The sequence below is a fragment of the Ursus arctos genome, unplaced genomic scaffold, assembly GCF_023065955.2.
Source record: "Ursus arctos isolate Adak ecotype North America unplaced genomic scaffold, UrsArc2.0 scaffold_16, whole genome shotgun sequence".
NCBI classification, from domain to species: Eukaryota; Metazoa; Chordata; class Mammalia; order Carnivora; family Ursidae; genus Ursus; species Ursus arctos.
In genome coordinates this window covers 22,841,214-22,857,644 of record NW_026622830.1, presented here as the reverse complement: position 1 = coordinate 22,857,644, position 16,431 = coordinate 22,841,214, and the positions used below count along the sequence as shown (strand labels likewise).

The 16,431-nt window shown below is 53.2% G+C and overlaps 1 protein-coding gene across 2 annotated transcripts; it reads left to right on the top strand.

Annotated features, from left to right (window-relative positions):
• The first annotated feature begins 1,290 nt into the window (after positions 1 to 1,290).
• On the top strand, positions 1,291 to 15,131 carry ERGIC3 (ERGIC and golgi 3). Of its 2 annotated transcripts, XM_026503383.3 has the most exons (13): positions 1,291 to 1,457; positions 1,596 to 1,666; positions 1,771 to 1,858; positions 2,072 to 2,191; positions 7,192 to 7,285; positions 8,121 to 8,286; positions 8,422 to 8,479; positions 12,611 to 12,642; positions 13,438 to 13,534; positions 13,612 to 13,676; positions 14,436 to 14,572; positions 14,653 to 14,708; positions 14,912 to 15,131. In XM_026503383.3, exons 1-13 carry the CDS (start codon positions 1,370 to 1,372, stop codon positions 14,989 to 14,991), a joined length of 1,152 nt encoding a protein of 383 aa, XP_026359168.1. In that variant the 5' UTR covers positions 1,291 to 1,369; the 3' UTR covers positions 14,992 to 15,131. The 2 variants fall into 2 exon arrangements, with proteins under 2 accessions (XP_026359168.1, XP_026359169.1); XM_026503384.4 differs by lacking the exon at positions 1,596 to 1,666 and having other exon boundaries at positions 1,309 to 1,457.
• The last annotated feature ends 1,300 nt before the right edge of the window (positions 15,132 to 16,431 follow it).

Below are 16,431 nucleotides of genomic sequence, written 5' to 3'. Positions count from 1 at the left end.
CTGGGAAACAGGAAGAGCTCAATAAATATGTGTTGAAGGAGTGAATGGGGGTCATTAAGCCTGGAGCCCCTCTAAGTAGAGAGGGTTAGGAAGAGCACCAAATGGGCACAGGCCAGAGCGTAGAGGACAATTTCTGCTAGCGTCCCTGGGTATTCACCCAAAAATACATGCCACTCACGTTTGGTGGTGATAGTGAATGCGCAGAAAGGACCCAGGCTCTGGAGCCAGAAAAACCAGGCCTTGAACCCCAGTTTTGCACGATTAACCTTAGGCAAAGTCAATTCACTTCTTGGTTTCCTCATCTCTAAGTGGGGTTTGAAATAGCACCTACCTGCCAGGGTTGTTCCGAGGGTAGAACGGATTACAGCAGTTGGCATACTGTCAGTTTCCAGTTAACATGAGCTAGTTCTTTCTTTCCCCACTTCCCTGGCAAACTGCAGCCTGAGGACAGAAGGGGGACTCTGACAACGCTCAGCTTCTCCTGAGTCACACTGCCACAGGGCACCCAGCTCGTGTCCGGCCTCTTCTTCCTGGAAGCCTTCCCTAACCCGGCACACCAATTTCTCCAAAAAGACTACCACGGTTCCTGTGGCACCTTTTATCGAAGTTCTGGTCTTACATCACTGAAATGATTTGAGCCAAGCACCTTTATGAGCCATGCTCAGAAGCACTGAGAGGCTGTTTGAGTCAAATCAACCCAATAGGCCCTGTCTCCCAGGGTACTTTGAGGTCCAGAAGAAATGGGCTGGAATCAGGCCCTGCCATTAACTGGCTGTCATCTAAGGCAAGTTACTTAGCTTCTCCAGGGCAGTTTCTCTTGCAGAAAATGGGGATAAAAGTCCCACCTACTTTCTACAGCAGTGATTCTCAAACTAACTGCAGGGAATCACCTGGGATCTATTCCTAGAGTTTCTGATTCAGCAGGTCTGTGGTGGGGCCCAATACGCATTTTTAACCCGGTGGCAAGGTGATGATGAGGTTGCTGGTTGGGGACACTGAAAGCCACAGTTCTAGGAGGTTCCATGTTGTTCCAGGAGTCTGATGTGAAACTCTAGGGACAGTTCCTAGGTCAAGACAAGCGAATGTTGCTATTACTGTTTCTGCCCCGCAAAGTCGCCTCCGGGCACCGTGTCCACAAGACCGGACCTCCCGGACTGCCGGAGCGGTTCCCACCACGGTGTTTATGCTCCGCAAACCCCAGCACCCGCGGGCGGGGCGGCCCTAGTGAGAACGCGAGCGAGGGGTGGGGCCAAGCGTGCGCGTTGCTGCGCCTGCGTGCGGAAAGGGAGGGGGCGTGGCTCAAGCTCCGGGCCGGAAGCAGGAGGCTGCAGGGGCGGGTCGGCTGGCGTCCTCTTTCCGGCTGGTCCCCATGGAGGCGCTGGGGAAGCTCAAGCAGTTCGATGCCTACCCCAAGACTCTGGAGGACTTCCGTGTCAAGACCTGCGGGGGCGCCACGGGTAGGCAGCAGCGGGGCCGGGGTCGCGGGGACAGGGGTGTCCGAGAGCTTGGCCTGGGCGCTTGGACCCTGCCGGGCCTATGGGGGGCTTGAGAAAGTGGAGCAGAGGCCCTTCTGACCCTCGCTCCCTTCCCCGCAGTGACCATTGTCAGTGGCCTTCTCATGCTGCTACTGTTTCTGTCAGAGCTGCAGTATTACCTCACCACTGAGGTAAGGGGCGGGGCCTAGTACGTGGGCGGGGCTCGGCATTCTAGAGATGGGAGTGGGGAAGGAGAGTCAGAGGGCCAAGTCTTACTGAGGTAGTGCTGCTCCAGGTGCATCCTGAACTCTACGTGGACAAGTCACGGGGAGATAAACTGAAGATTAACATCGACGTATTTTTTCCGCACATGCCTTGTGCCTGTGAGTACCCACCGGGGGTGGGAGTTGCAAGTTCTCTGGTGGGCTTCCAGATTCACACCTCCAGCCTTAGGTTCTGGACCAGACCCCAGGACAACCTCTTTCCCCTAATCCACTGCTGCCCCCAGACAGTCCCAGCATCTCCTTACCCTCTGAAACCCAAGTTCTCCCCTTGCCCCTAGGTTCCCAGACCTTACCCTGACTTCCTGCTTCTAGATCTGAGCATCGATGCCATGGATGTGGCTGGGGAGCAGCAGCTGGATGTGGAACACAACCTCTTTAAGCAACGGCTAGATAAGGATGGCATCCCCGTGAGCTCAGAGGCGGAGCGTCATGGTAACTGTGGGGAGGAGGCCAGATCTCAGATCCCAGAGCTGGACATGCCCAAGCCCTTCCTTCTGGCAAGTGGGATGTGGCTGGCCAAATGACAAATAAAGCAGCTAAGACCCAGAGAAGTCAAGTGGCTTGCTTAGCATCCCCCAGTTATTAAGATATCAGAGTGACCTGAAATCCAGGCTTCTGGCCTGTGTGTTGAGTAGAGTACTCTAGTTGGCTATGATTCTCAGAGGTCTCCAATCCCTGCCTATCACAGGTGAGTAACAGAAGTTTGAGGATGGGTCTTATGTGCTATTGCCTTGGCAGAACTCCTCTAGATGGACCCACATTTCTCTGGGTGTTTGCTTCCCCCTACGGTTAGCCAAATTCAGCCCTTAGTGCTCTTCTCCTTTGGAATGCAGGGTAGCTTAAGGTTAAGAGTTTACATTCTTGAGTTTGATTGCCTGAATTCAGATGTAACTTTGTCTCTTGCAGTCTACGACCTCAGGTATAAAGTGGTGATAAACAGTAGTACCCACCACGTGGAATTACAGGATCAAATGAAGTAATATGTGTATGATACCTGGTATAGAGTGGCCCCTAACTTCCTTTCCTGTCCCTAGGTGGCCTCCCAATGCCTACGTTAACTCAGTTTCCCACCATAGCAAAACTCTTCTCAAAGCTGTGATTTCTCACATCTTAGGGATTAATGTGTTCTGAGCTTCATCAGTTGTTTGTTCGACAGATACATGTTGAACACCAGTAAAACCAGAGAATTTGCTGTAGGATTGGATATAGGGTATAAGAGAGCAGAGTCAAGGTTGATTCCAAGGTTTTTGGCCTGAGCAAATGAATGACTTGAAATAGGCATGACTAGAGAGGAGAAAGAGGATTTGTGGGGGGCGGGGGGGGGGGGGATATTACATATCTGCTGCTGTGTAACAAATTATTCTCAAAATTAGTGGCTTAATAGAACAAACATTTGTTTTTTCAGTTTCTGTGGGTTAGGAATTCAAGAGTGGTGTGGTTGGGTGGTTCTGGCTTAGGGTCTCTCATGAGATTGCAGTCAAGGTGTTGGCTGAGGCTGCAGTCATCTGAAGGCTTGACTGGGGCTGGAGGATCTGTTTCTAAGAGAGCTCACATGTATGGCTGTTGGCAGGATGCCTCAGTGCCTTCACTACGTGGGCCTCTCAGTAGAGCTGCTTGAGTGTCCTCACAGCATGGCATCTGGCTTCTCCCTGTGCATGTGATCTGGGAGAGCACAAGGTAGAAACGACAGCTTCTTTATGATCTAGCCTCAGAAGTTGGACACCATCATTTCTGCAATATACAAGTGGTTACACAGATCAGCCCTATTCATTATGGGAGGTGGGGACTACATAAGGATGTGACCACCAGGAGGTGGTGATCATTGGGGACTTCTTGGGGACTGGTCCCACGAGGAAGGATGAGGATTTGGGGTAGATTGCAGGTTTGAAGCATGTTAAACTTGGGATGCCCATTTTATACCCTTATGATGTTAAGGAGGCAGTTAGATGTACCAGTCTAGAAGTTAGAGAAGGGCTGGAAAAATAAGTGTAGGAGTTATCACCATGTAGATGGCATTAAAGCCATTGGATTAAAAGAGAAAACCTAGGGAGTATATGTAAGTAGAGGAGAGGTCTAGGCACTGTACCCTCAGCCCCTCCAATATTTAGAAGTCAAGAAGTGAGGATCCAGGAAGGAAGAATGAGAACCATTGAGGTAGAAGAGAAACAAGAGATGTTGCAAAAGCCAAGTGGAGGAAGAGTTTCAAGAAGAGAGAGTGAGCAGCTGTCAAAAGCCACTGATACATAGTCCAGTAAAATGAGTAAGAGTTGACCATGGCAACTGGCAACATGGAGCCCACTGGAGACTTTACAAAGAATAGTTTCGATACTGTTGAGGATGAAAATCTGATTAAAGAACTGAAAAGGAAAGAGAGACACTGAGTGAAAATAACACTTTCAGGTGTCTTGCCATAAGAGAGAGCAAAGAAGGGGGGTGGGGGCTGGTGGAGATGCTGGTGGCATGGTGGATTTGGTGGGGAGATTAAGTGGGCTCTGTTGCTTCTCTGTTCTTCATGGAAATTGAAAGCAGGGTCATTAGCTAAGAGTGAAGAAAGGGAAGGGGATTTTGGAAGCCTAAGATGGCAGGAAAAGCCATAAATTAGTCATCTCAGAGAATAAGAAAGTGAGCTGATTAGTGAAATGAAGTAGGATTGCCAGACAGTCTTAAGGGAGGCACAGGCAAGAAGTAGGCACAGAGAGTTGCATTTAACTAGGGTTTGGGTTTTGCTAAGCTTGCACAACAAAGAGAGCAAGGAACAGATGGGTTCTGGTTATGTGCAAGAGAATAATTAGAGCAGTGGACCATGGAATTTATTTTCCAGCTTTGTCAAGATATAATTGAAATATAACAGTATGGGGTGCCTGGGTGGCTCAGTCAGTTAAGTGTCAAACTCTTGACCTCAGCTCAGGCCTTTATCTCAGGGCTGCGAGTTTAGGCCCCACGTAGGGCTCCATGCTGGGCCTGAAGCCTACTTAAAAAAAAAAAGAAATATAACATTGTGTAAATTTAAGGTGTATCATGTGATGATTCGATTGCATATACATTATGAAATGATTACAATACTGTTAGCTAACACATTCGTCACTTCACATACTTTTGTGTGTGTGTGGTAAGGACACAGAAGATCTCCTCTCTTAGCAACTTTCAAGTATACAGACAGTATTTGTAACTATAGTCACCATCCTATACATTTGATCCCAGAACTTACTCATCTTATAACTGGAAGTTTGTACACTTTGACTGACATCTCCCCATTTCCCCCACCTCCCAGCCCCTGGCAACCACCATTCTATTCTCTGTTTCTATGAATTAGGCTTTTTTAGAGTCCACGTATAAGTGAGATCATAAAGTTGTCTTTCTCTGTCTGACTTATCTTACTTAGCATGATGTCCTCAAGGTTTATCCATGTTGTTGCACATAAAGGATTTCCTTCTTTGTAATGGCTGAATGATACTCATCATGTATATATACGCCGCATTTCCTGTATCTATTCATCTGTTGACGGACACTTAGATTGTTTCCGTGTCTTGGCTTGTTGTAAATAATGCCGCAAAGAACATGGGACTGCAGATACCTATACGAGATACGATTGGGGGGGGGGATATATATCCAGAAGTGGGATTGCTAGAACATACGGTAGTTCTCTTTTCAATTTTTCAAGGAACTTCAGTGGCTGCACCAATTTACATTCCCACCAACAGTGCACAAGGGTTCCCTCTTCTCCACCTCTTTGTCAATACTAGTTATTGTTTGTTTGTTTATTTGTTTGTTTGTTAAGTAGTCTCCACACCTAATGTGGGGATCAAATTCACAACCCCAAGATCAAGAGTTGCATTCTCTGTGTCTGGCGCCCCAATACTAGTTATTTTTTGTTTGTTTGTATTTATTTATTTATGAATGATAATAGCCATTCTAACAGGTATGAGGTGATATGGTTTTGATTTGCGTTTCCCTGATGATTAATGATGGTGAGCTCTTTTCCATTAACCTGTCGGCCATTTGTATGTGTTCTTTTGAAAAATGTCTATTCAGGTCCTTTGTCCATTTTTCATTCGATTGTTTGCATGTTCATTTGTTTTGCTATTGAGTTGTATGAGTTCCTTGTATGTTTTGGATATCAGCCCCTTACCAGATATCATTTGTGAATATTTTCTTGTATTCCAGTATTCTTGTATTTCTTTTATCCTTGTTAATCGTTTGTTTTGCTGTGCAGAAGCTTTTTATTGTGATGTAGTCCCACTTGTTTATTTTTGCTTTTGTTGCCTGTACTTTTGGTGTCATAACCAAAAAATTATTGCCAAGATCAATGTCAGGGAACTCTTTCCTTATTTTCTTTTAGAAGTTTTACAGTATCAAGTCTTACATGTAAGTCTTTAACCATTTCAAGTTAATCTTTATGGGTTGTGTAAGATAGGGGTCCAGTTTCATTTTTTGCATATGAATTCCAGTTTTCCCAGCAGCATTTATTGAAGACAGATGGTCTGTTACCCATTCGGACCATGGAATTTAAATAAGGAGGGAAGTGAGGGATGAGGGGGTGATAGTGTCAGTGTTGTCAAAGAATGGGTGGTTTCTGGATACCGGAGATAGTGAGCTGGGAAAATAAAGATACGCAGTCGGAGATTGGGATACTCAAAATTGAGTTGTGGCAGGTTTGCAGTCATTGGATAACAGGGTCTAGGTGTGCGTGTGGAAATGAAGTGGGTTAAGGCTGAGATGAGATGACAAAATACAACTGTGGGAAGACAGGAGGTCGGGTCTTGGATGTTGAATTCTGCACTTAGGAGGAGGCAGTTACAGGCAGGAGGTCGGGCGCGGAGAGAGAGGTCTGAGGTGTAGCGCCAAGGCGAGGTGGGTAAAGGTACATGCTCTGGAACTGGGGCTGAAATCTGCCACTTACTGTGTCGCATTGAGCAAAGCCACTTCCCGTCTCTGAGTCTCCACATTTTTGCAAGTACGTTGTGGATAATAATAATCCCTGCCTTCATAGGGTCCGCATGCGGGTGAAAGACATTCTGTACTGGGACCTATAGTCAGCTAACATTTAGTATTTGCTGTTACTGTTTCATTACTAGGACTTTTATTTAGAGAAATAAAGTATGTATGGAAGTGCTTAGTGTCTGACACAGAATGTGCACCATATAAATATTAGCTTTTTTTTTCAGATTTTATTTATTTGAGGGAGAGAGAATGAGGGAGGGGGAGGGGCCGAGGAAGAGGGACCAGGTGACTCCCCGCTGAGCAGGGAGCCTGATGCAGGACTCGATCCCGGGACCCCAGGATCATGACCAGAGCCAAAGGCAGACGCCCCAATATTAGCTATTATTATAGCTTTTACTATTCCCAGGCCACAGGGCCTGTGTGGGGGTGAGGGGTGCAGATTTCTCTCTGTCTGCTCCCAGCTGATGGCCCTGCCTCTGTCCTCCCCTTAGAGCTCGGGAAAGTCGAGGTAAAGGTGTTTGACCCTGACTCCCTGGACCCTGATCGCTGTGAGAGCTGCTACGGTGCTGAGACGGAGGACATCAAGTGAGCCAGACGCTGGGGGCCGGGGTGGGGGGCTCCCGCCGGGCGCTGTGCATCAGCCATCCTCGGCCCGTGTCGGGCTCCGCAGCAGGTGGGGGAAGTTGGACTGAGAGGTGTGCAGGGATGGGCTGCGTGCCTCAGTCACCGATCCTGGTACAAGTGACTGGGGCTCTGTGGCCAGGCCCTGCGTGGGGCCACAGCAGGGGACGAGGCTGAAGTGGTCCCCGCTCTGGTTCAGAAGTGGTCTCTGGAGTCCAGCTGCCTGGGTTCCTCCCTTGTGTCCTTGGGCAAAGCCACATAACCTCTCTTGTGAAGGGGGGTGATGATAACACCTTTCCCCTAACAGTCACGTCAGGATTAGATGCCTACTGTATGTAAAGCGCTGAGAGTGAAGGCCCAGCCCAGGTAATTAGGCCCATGATATGTGGCCGCTGCTGTTATGTTCCTCGGGCCCTGGCCCCTGAGAAGCTGATTCAGAGGATCTAGGGTAGGTCCTAGGAATATGTATTTAATATTTTTTGCATTGTGGTAAAATCTACGTGACTTATAAAACTTAGCATTTTATCATTTTCACGTGTACAATTCGGTGGCATTAGCTACGTTCAAGTGTTGTGCACCCATCACCACTCTCCATCCTAAAACTTCATCATCCCACACAGAATAGAAATACGTATTTTTAACAGTCCTGCTGCCTCTGAGGGAGCATAGTCTGAGAACGTTTGGTGGCCAGGGATGAGGCTGGCAGAGGCTTCGTTAGTGGACAGAACTGCTCTGTTTCCCAAGGTACCAGCTCCGGGTGTGCGCGTCTGCGCTCTCACCCCGCACCCCCTCCCTGCAGGTGCTGTAACACCTGTGAGGATGTGCGGGAGGCCTATCGCCGTCGGGGCTGGGCCTTCAAGAACCCAGATACTATTGAGCAGTGCCGGCGAGAAGGCTTCAGCCAGAAGATGCAGGAGCAGAAGAATGAAGGCTGCCAAGTGTATGGCTTCTTAGAAGTCAACAAGGTACGGGAGGGACTGAGGCAGGGAAGGGCCAGCTGAGCTGTGGGTTGGCGCCGCTCCACTGTGAACCGACGGCCCACTGAGGCCCTCAGGAGACCAGAGGGAGGGTTGGAGAATGAAAGGGAACATCCCCTGCAGGTGGCCGGAAACTTCCACTTCGCTCCCGGGAAGAGCTTCCAGCAGTCCCATGTGCATGGTGAGTGAGCCCGCGTCCGCCGGGGAGTTTTAGAACCCGGATGCCCTGGCGCATTTGAGCGCCCCTTCACCTGCCTGATGTTGTGTGTCTTTGGCCCAGGGGAGACCCTCATCCTGGGGCATCAGGCTAGGGAGCCAGACTGCCTGGGTTCAGAGTTCAGTTTTAGACCTTACTGGCTGTGTGAAACTTGGAGGAAGTTTCTTAACCTTTTTGAGCTCGTTTCCTACTTTGTAAAATGGAGAGGCTGGTCCTTGTCTCCTAGGGCGCTTGTGCTGATGAAGGCTGGGGCACGTAGCCCGGCTGTGGGGGCACTCGTCTAACAGGTAGCTCCTGACGTCAGACGAGCCGCGTGGGAGGCTTTGGGGTCAGCAGAGCGGCGTTGGAACGCAGCTTCAGCCACTCCTGAGTTATGTCAGATCTGAGGAATATGGAGTCCCGCTCTGTTTCTCCTGTAAAATGGGGCTGCAGATACTAGTCCCTCCCTCACAGGGTTGTTTGCAGGGGTGAATAGAGGGGACTTACTCTCATTCGTGTATTCGCTCGTGCATTCGCTAGATGTTTAGTAGTCTCCGCGCGCCCCCTCGTAGTCTGGGTGCTGACCGTACAGCACCGAACGAAACAGTCCTCGTCCTCTAGCATTCTACTAGAGAAACAGACTGTAAACAAGTACGTAAAATCTATGGACGGCCAGATGCTACTAAGTCCTATGAACCCAAGAAAGGCAGGATAAAGATGACGGAGGCCAGGGGCTCTGGAGAGATGGTGCTTGTGTGCTGTTGTGTATTGGGCGGGCGGGGAAGGACTGACAGGGCAGCACTGACAGGGCAGCGTTTGAGGAAAGACCTGAGGAAGGTGAAGGAGCTGGTCATGAGAGCTGAGAATGGGCTTGGTGAGTTGGAGGTGCGGTAAGAAGGGGGGGTGCTGGAACACAGCGGGGTGGTGTGGTTAGAGGTAAGGTGAGCCAGGTAACGGGGCCACAGCCCCTAGGGCTTGGGAGGGCACCACAGGCACAAGGGTCTTACTCTCCATGACACAGAGCCATCCTAGGGCTCTGAGGAGGTGCTAGGTAGCCAGCACTCTGCTCTGTGGACAAGACTGGGGGCAGGACAGAACCAGAGAAGCCGATGGGAGGCCACGGCCGTGATCCATCTGGGCACAGGATGATGGGGGCTGGGCCAGAGTGGCTGGGCATCGCTGATGTTTGACGGTGATGCTGAGAGGCATGGCTGATGGACGCGATGGGTGAGGGAAGGGGAGGGGTCAAGGTTGACTCCGAAGTTTTGTGGCTGAGGAGTGAGAAGGATGAAGCTGCCATTTAGGAAGAGGGGAAGTCAGACGAACAGGTTTAGATGGCTGGATGCATAAAGCAGGAATTCAGCATTTGACATTGACAGTGGGCTCTGGGTGTCCTTTTAGACAGCCCAGAGGCAAGTAAGCAGCTGGCTGTTGGATCTGGACGTCAGGGCAGGGGTCCGGCCCCGAGATACAGATGTGGGAGTCCTCGGGTATGTAACCCCATAGAACGGGATGAGGTCGCCCTGGAGGTGAGGGTAGGCGGAGAGGAGGAGAGCTCCAAGGACAGAGCCTGGCGCCTCCACCATCCGAGGACACGGGCATCAGAGGAAGTGGCCGCTGGGACCGGTAAGGAGCACGGGTCAGACAAGAAGGCCGGCCAAGAGGTGGTGTCCTGAAAGCCCGGAGAGGGAGGCGTTTCCAAACCCAGACCAGGTGTTTCTGGACGTCGTGCAAGAGTTGCCCATTGGGTGTATGACCTGGCAGTGGTCGTTATGACCTTGACAGCGGTGTTCGTGGAGTGATAGCACCCATTCTGTGGCTCAGGAAGGAGAGGGAGAGGAGTTGGAGCCGGTGAGTAAGGACCACTCTTCTGTGGAGTTTGCTCGAAAGGGAGGAGAATGGGCTGGAGCTGGAGGAAAAGGTTGGACTCAAGGGAGGGGTTTTGCAAGATGTGGAAGGTAGCAGTCGGTTATATGCGGTGGGAACAGTCTGCAGCAGAGCTGGCTAAAGTCATGCTCCGGGGTGGGCAGGACCGTCACCCGAGTGAGGTCCTGGAGAAGGAAAAAGAAGACAGAATCGAGTGCCTTAGAAGTGTAGAAAGCCCAAACATGGTGAAAGGCAGACGAAGTCGGGACATGTAAGATGGCAGCTGGGCGATCGGGAGACCATCGGGTAGGGTGACAGGTTGTGGAGGAGAGAGTTGTGGCCAGAGGCTAGAGCCATGGAGAAGAGGTGCGGAAGGGCCACGTTGCACTTCTGTGTGGATCTCGAAGTGGCTTAGACGAGTAGGGAGAGTTGGTATGGTTTGCCACAAGCTGCAAAGCTAGGGGTTTTTAGGGCAGCTCGGGGGACCGTGACCTGGAAGCGGCATTAAAAGAGCAAGGCCTCACTTCAGGCCACGGAGGAGGATAGGTGTGGGGAAGAAATTGTCACGCCTGAGGGGGCTGCAGGGAAAAGTACCTTCACGGGAGGGCCAGGCTGTGGTTGGAGCGAGACGGAGTGGCATGTAGACGCAAAGATGTAGGGGTTTCACTGAGGAGTAGTGGGCCCCCTGGGAGGGTCTGGGAGGGATGGGGGTCGGGATCATATTAGGGGATGTACGGAGCCACGGCGTGACGGGAATCCGGGGATAAGAGATGAACTGGTGGTCCTGAGCTGCCCAGGGGCTAAGGTGAGCGGCAGTAACGGGCCTGCCGGAGATAGCGCTGCTGGTCTGGAAGCCGGTGTGGGGGTGAGGCTGAGTGTGGGGCAGGGGCGGGACGGGGGTCCGGAGCCCCTCTTCTGGAGGGGGCCAGGGGAAGGGTGGTCTCACAGGGATGGTGGGGAGACGGTCCATGTGGAGCTGTTGGCACGGGCTCTGGACGCACGAAGTAGGAGGTCTGGTGGCCCCAGCAGCCGCTCTGCTCCAACGCCTGGGCTCCTGTCCGAGTCAGGGAGCCCAGAGCGAAAGTGCCCTGAATCCTCAGAGGACGTTCAGAACACAGAGCTACAGTTGTCTGAGGCCACAGATCGCGCTGAGTGGAAGGTCTTGGAGCTAGTTTCTGACATCTTTGTTTCTTTGGGGGTGAGGTGGGCGAGATTATAAAGTTCACCTAGTACTTTTCCATCTTAGATCCTACCTGGTCCTCAGGACAGCCCTTTGTAGAGATCACTGAGGCCCAGAGAGGGCGAGTGACTTGCCCAAGGTCACACTGCTAGGAAAGTGGCTTATTGGGCTCTAAATCGTTTATTCTTCCTAGGCCACCATACTTCTGCATTCCTCCCTGGCCAGGGAAGAGATTCCCTGGGGACAGGACCAGGAGGAGGCTTGTTAGCTGGGTCCAGACCCTGCTGCTGAGGCAGGAATATTCCAGCCTTCCTTTCTATCATGTGTCTTGCTCCATAGTTCTCATTGTGAAGCTCTCAATCTTTTTTCTCTTCCTCCCTTCTCTCTCCTGCCCTCCCCCATGCTGCAGTCCATGCTGTGGAGAGTAAGTGGTCCTGCCCCCCAAGGAGGCCAAGCCCCTACTTCTGAGGCAGCCTACCTTCCCAGGAGGGGGGAGGTTTGGATGGGCCTGGGATTGGGGTCTTACTTTTCAGGTGGTTCCTCGAATCAGGAGAGATCAGGGCCAGAGGGCAGGAAGCACTGGTTCTGGAATAGACGGTACAGGGTACCCATGGCATTTCCTTTGGGGGCTCTGAAGGTGGGGGCACAGGGGTCAGGGAAATGCTTGGACAGCCTTCTGAGGGCCCACTTCACCTTGGTGTTCAGCGAATGGCCCTCAGCTCTATTTAGTGAGAGACCAGAGTCAGCAGGGTTTGTCTCCTGAGGTGCAAGCAGGGACTTGGTGGGAGTGGAAACCCAGGAGACACCTGTAAAGGGCTCCCTGTATGTGTCGGCGGTGGGGGGGTATCGGGGTGTGTTCTTAAGGCCCCAGGAGGGCGTGGACTTGCACACAGGCCCAAGGCGGGCCTAATGGGCAGCCCTCCAGCAGGGCCAGGCTGGTGGGCGATGAAGGGTCAGAGGAGCCGGGCAGTCACATTCCAAGAGGGGTGAGGAGACCTGAGCAAGGACACTGAGGGAGTCAAGAGGCCAGTCCTGCTCCACCTGGTAACACCTTCTCCCTTCTCTCCTAGTCCATGACTTGCAGAGCTTCGGCCTCGACAATGTACGTACCAGCTGGAAGCGATGCAGGGCGGGTGGGGGTGGGAGATGGTTGCTGCCTTCATGTCGCCACAGGGATGTCCAGGGATGGGGGAGCAGATAAAAATATACCATATTGTGCCAGGCGATCTATCTGAGGGCTAAGAACTGAGATCTGCACAGGCCAGAGATGGGGGACGGGGCTGGACAGGAGCGTCCTGGGCAGAGGGAGTGGAGTACTTCTCAGAACCCGCAGGGGCCGGTATGAAAGAGGAGGCTGGAGAGGTTGGCACCAACCAGACAGTGCAAGCCTCAGGCCAAGCAGCGGTCTGGTCTTCCTCCTGCGGGTGGTGGAAGCTATTGGCCCTTTAACCAGGATCATGATGTAATCAGGTTTGCATGTTTTGAAGACCCCTGTAATGGCTGAGGTTGATAAAGACTGCAGCAGGACAGGAGTCAGAGCTGGGAAATCTGGGCTCCCCCCCAGTCTGGGCTTCTCTGGCTTGAGACTTCCAGGCAGAGCTGGCACCTGTCACACCAGGTACTTGCCCAGCTTTTCCTTGCTTTGTGCTTGGATGCAGCCAGAACCTCAAACTGGAGGCCCAGAGGCCGTGGACTCCATGAGAAAGGAGTTCCCTGGTGGGGGAGGCGGGTGCTGTGTTGTTCACATTCTCCCAGACAGGACCTCTCCCTCCTTCCCTCCCCTCTCTACACATCCCCTCCCCAGACCCGGGCATCCCTGTCTGCTGCAGAAACTTTGATGGGGTGAGGCCCAGTGGGGCCTTGAGTGCTTGAGGCCAGGTGCTGGTGTTGCTTGCAGATCAACATGACCCACTACATCCGGCACCTGTCATTCGGGGAGGACTACCCGGGCATTGTGAACCCCCTGGACCGCACCAACGTCACCGCACCCCAAGGTACCAGCCTGGGAGGTAGCCCCCGGCTGCCAAAGCCCGGCCCGGTGCCCACGGCCAGTGCTCTCTTCTCCCCGCAGCCTCCATGATGTTCCAGTACTTCGTGAAGGTGGTACCCACGGTGTACATGAAGGTAGACGGGGAGGTGAGTCTGCAGGAGCTCGGGGCTCAGAGTCCCTCCTGGTGCCGAGCACTTGAGGCCTGTGGACCTGGGAAGCGGGGTGCTGCTCTTATCCCCATATGACGGGGAGGTGAGTCTGCAGGAGCTCGGGGATCAGAGTCCCTCCTGGTGCCGAGCACTTGAGTCCTGTGGACCTGGAAAGTGGGGTGCTGCTCTTATCCCCATATGATGGATGCCAAGCTGAGGCGCCCGGTGTGGCGGGGGGTAGGCGGTGTCCCCTCACAGCCAGAGTGCGGGCCCAGACTTGAAAGCACTTGCACTTTTACTTGCCCTCACTGCCTCCATCCATTTCTCTGGTGCTCACTGTCCTCGTGGTCTGCCCTGGGCTGGGGGCTCACCCTTCCCGGGTCCCCTCCTCCCCTTTCTGCTGTGGCCCATGGAGCAGCGTCCCGGCAGACGGGAAGTCAAGCCTGGCCTTGCCAGGAGCTCCTGGTGCAGCCTTGTGAGTTGCTTCCCGTCCCGAACCCCCGCTGAGAGAATCCTCCCCTGTAGCAGGATTGGTAAACTGTAAAGAGCTGGTGACCCAGGGGAGGCCGGGGTGGTGAGGCTGAGAGTGTGTCTGGGTGGCCCCCGGCCTTGCCACGTTCATTGGCAACCTGGGGCCTTGATTTCCCTCTCACACAGTCCGGGTGCTACGGACAAGGGCAGGAGCAGGCGTAGGGACGAGGGGGCTGGGAGCCTGGTCACAGATTCGGCCCGGCCCAGACTCCCGTCCTGTCCCAGGTGCTGAGGACAAACCAGTTCTCTGTGACCAGACACGAGAAGGTCGCCAACGGGCTGATGGGCGACCAGGGGCTTCCCGGAGTCTTCGTGCTGTATGAGCTGTCGCCCATGATGGTGAAGCTGACGGAGAAGCACAGGTGAGGGTGGGGGAAGGGAGGGGCCCGGGACTGCGGGGAGGAGGGGTGCCGGCTGACCTCTCACACCATCCCTCCGCCAGGTCCTTCACGCACTTCCTGACGGGCGTGTGCGCCATCATCGGGGGCATGTTCACAGGTTAGAAGCTCGAGGGCGGCGGGCTGGGGCTGGGGTGTGGCGCGGGATGTGAAGCCTGGGCTCCCTGCCCGAGTTGTAGTTGGGGAAGGAGAGGCACCTCAGCAGCCAAGGGGAGAGGCTGGTCCAGCCAGTTAGGTGACAAGGCTCTGGGGTCCAGCCAAGGGCCCAGTGGGGCCAATGCCAGCCCTTGTGTCTCTCCCCAGTGGCTGGACTCATCGATTCGCTCATCTACCACTCGGCTCGAGCGATCCAGAAGAAAATTGATCTCGGGAAGACAACGTAGTTGTCTCCTTCCCCCTCTGTGGTTCTCTTCTTCTCCTGTTTCTCTTTGGCCCTGCTGTCATTTCCCGGCCTCTTCCCCACCCCACCCCCACTCAGCGTCGGTCTCAGCGCAGGTTGATAAATCTGTTGATTGTGATAGTACTTGCTGGTCTCCATGTGCTTCTTGCATCTGGCCAGAGCCTAGAAACAACCCCTCATCACAGCCACTTACGGAAGGCAGTCGGGACTGACAGATCGGGCCAGATGCCCTCTGGGAGCCCCACGTGGACATCCCCTGGCTAAACCTGTCCTCAGTCCCTTCTCTGCAGTGGTCTTCGGGCCTTTTGGGTTCAGCTCCAGAGCTCCAGGGCTGAGGTGGACCTTTCCAGTATGAGATTCCTGGAGCTACCACGGCCCTCAGGCTCATGACGGTCTGATCCCAGTGGTACTAGGGCCCTGGGTACAGGCTGGGGCTTGCCACCTCTTCAGTGATGGCTAAAGCCGGGGCCTCTCCTTGCCACCCTGGGCTCAGTCTACTGAGAGGGCTCCAGCTAGGTCGTGTGCAGTCTCCTAGGGGTGGAGGCAGAACTGGAAAATGGAGGGATGGTAGCAGTGGCCATTCTGGAGCAGGGCTGGCATCAGACCCCCAGCTGTGGACCTTGTCAGGGCTTCCCATTACAGCCCTTAATCCGTGTGCAGAGCCAGGCCCAGTACCCCACCGCGTGGACATTGTCAGGAATGTCCCGGGGAAGCAGGGACATTACAGCTGGTGAGTTCATCTGATCTCTTCTCAGGGAGTGTCTGGGTAAGACAGTAGTAGGGAGGGAAGTAGAGAGGACAGGAAGCAAAGTGGACGATGTGAGCAAAATCTCTAGAGGCAGAAAGACCTGAGATCCAGGTCTGATGGGATCCCTCACGAGCTGTGTGACCTTGGCCGGGTCTCCTAGAAGTTGCAGATCAGGTTGACAGCTGTAGTGAGCCTTGTTTTTTTGATCAGCCAGAAACCATTCCTACTTGTTAACAGTATGCTGAAATTCCTCTGGGAACCTGTCTACCTTCTCAGCTTCTGTGTTCTGTGTTTGATCTCCCACCCTAAGCTCCAGGGAGGCCCCAGTCACCATCGCCCACCCCCCACCCCACAGTGACCCAGTGCGAGCCAAGCTCTCTCAGGACTAGGAAAGCTTTCTTCTGGATGTGAATGTGGGGAGACGTGAGGTCAGTGCTGCCGTCCTTCAGTTCTGAGGGGGGACCCTGTCTACAAATGAGCTAGCCCCCAGAGGACAGCAGAGCTGAGCCCAGAGGCGGAGAACCCGTCTTAGTGATTTCGTCTGAACCCTGTGACAGGCTGCCAGCTAACCCCCCCGGGGTTGCAGCTATGCAGGCCCCCAGAATCTCTTCTTGCTCAAGCCAGTTTGGGTTGGGATTTCTATTATTTGCAACCAAAAGTGTGCTGATGTGGTTT

Excerpts from the sequence above, each read along its gene's own strand:
- ERGIC3 (XM_026503383.3), top strand. The coding sequence starts at position 1,370 with ATGGAGGCGCTGGGGAAGCTCAAGCAGTTCGATGCCTACCCCAAGACT. Across the intron at positions 1,458-1,595 it reads GACCTGCGGGGGCGCCACGG|TGACCATTGTCAGTGGCCTT; the intron begins GTAGGCAGCAGC and ends CCTTCCCCGCAG. Across the intron at positions 8,287-8,421 it reads GCTTCTTAGAAGTCAACAAG|GTGGCCGGAAACTTCCACTT; the intron begins GTACGGGAGGGA and ends CATCCCCTGCAG.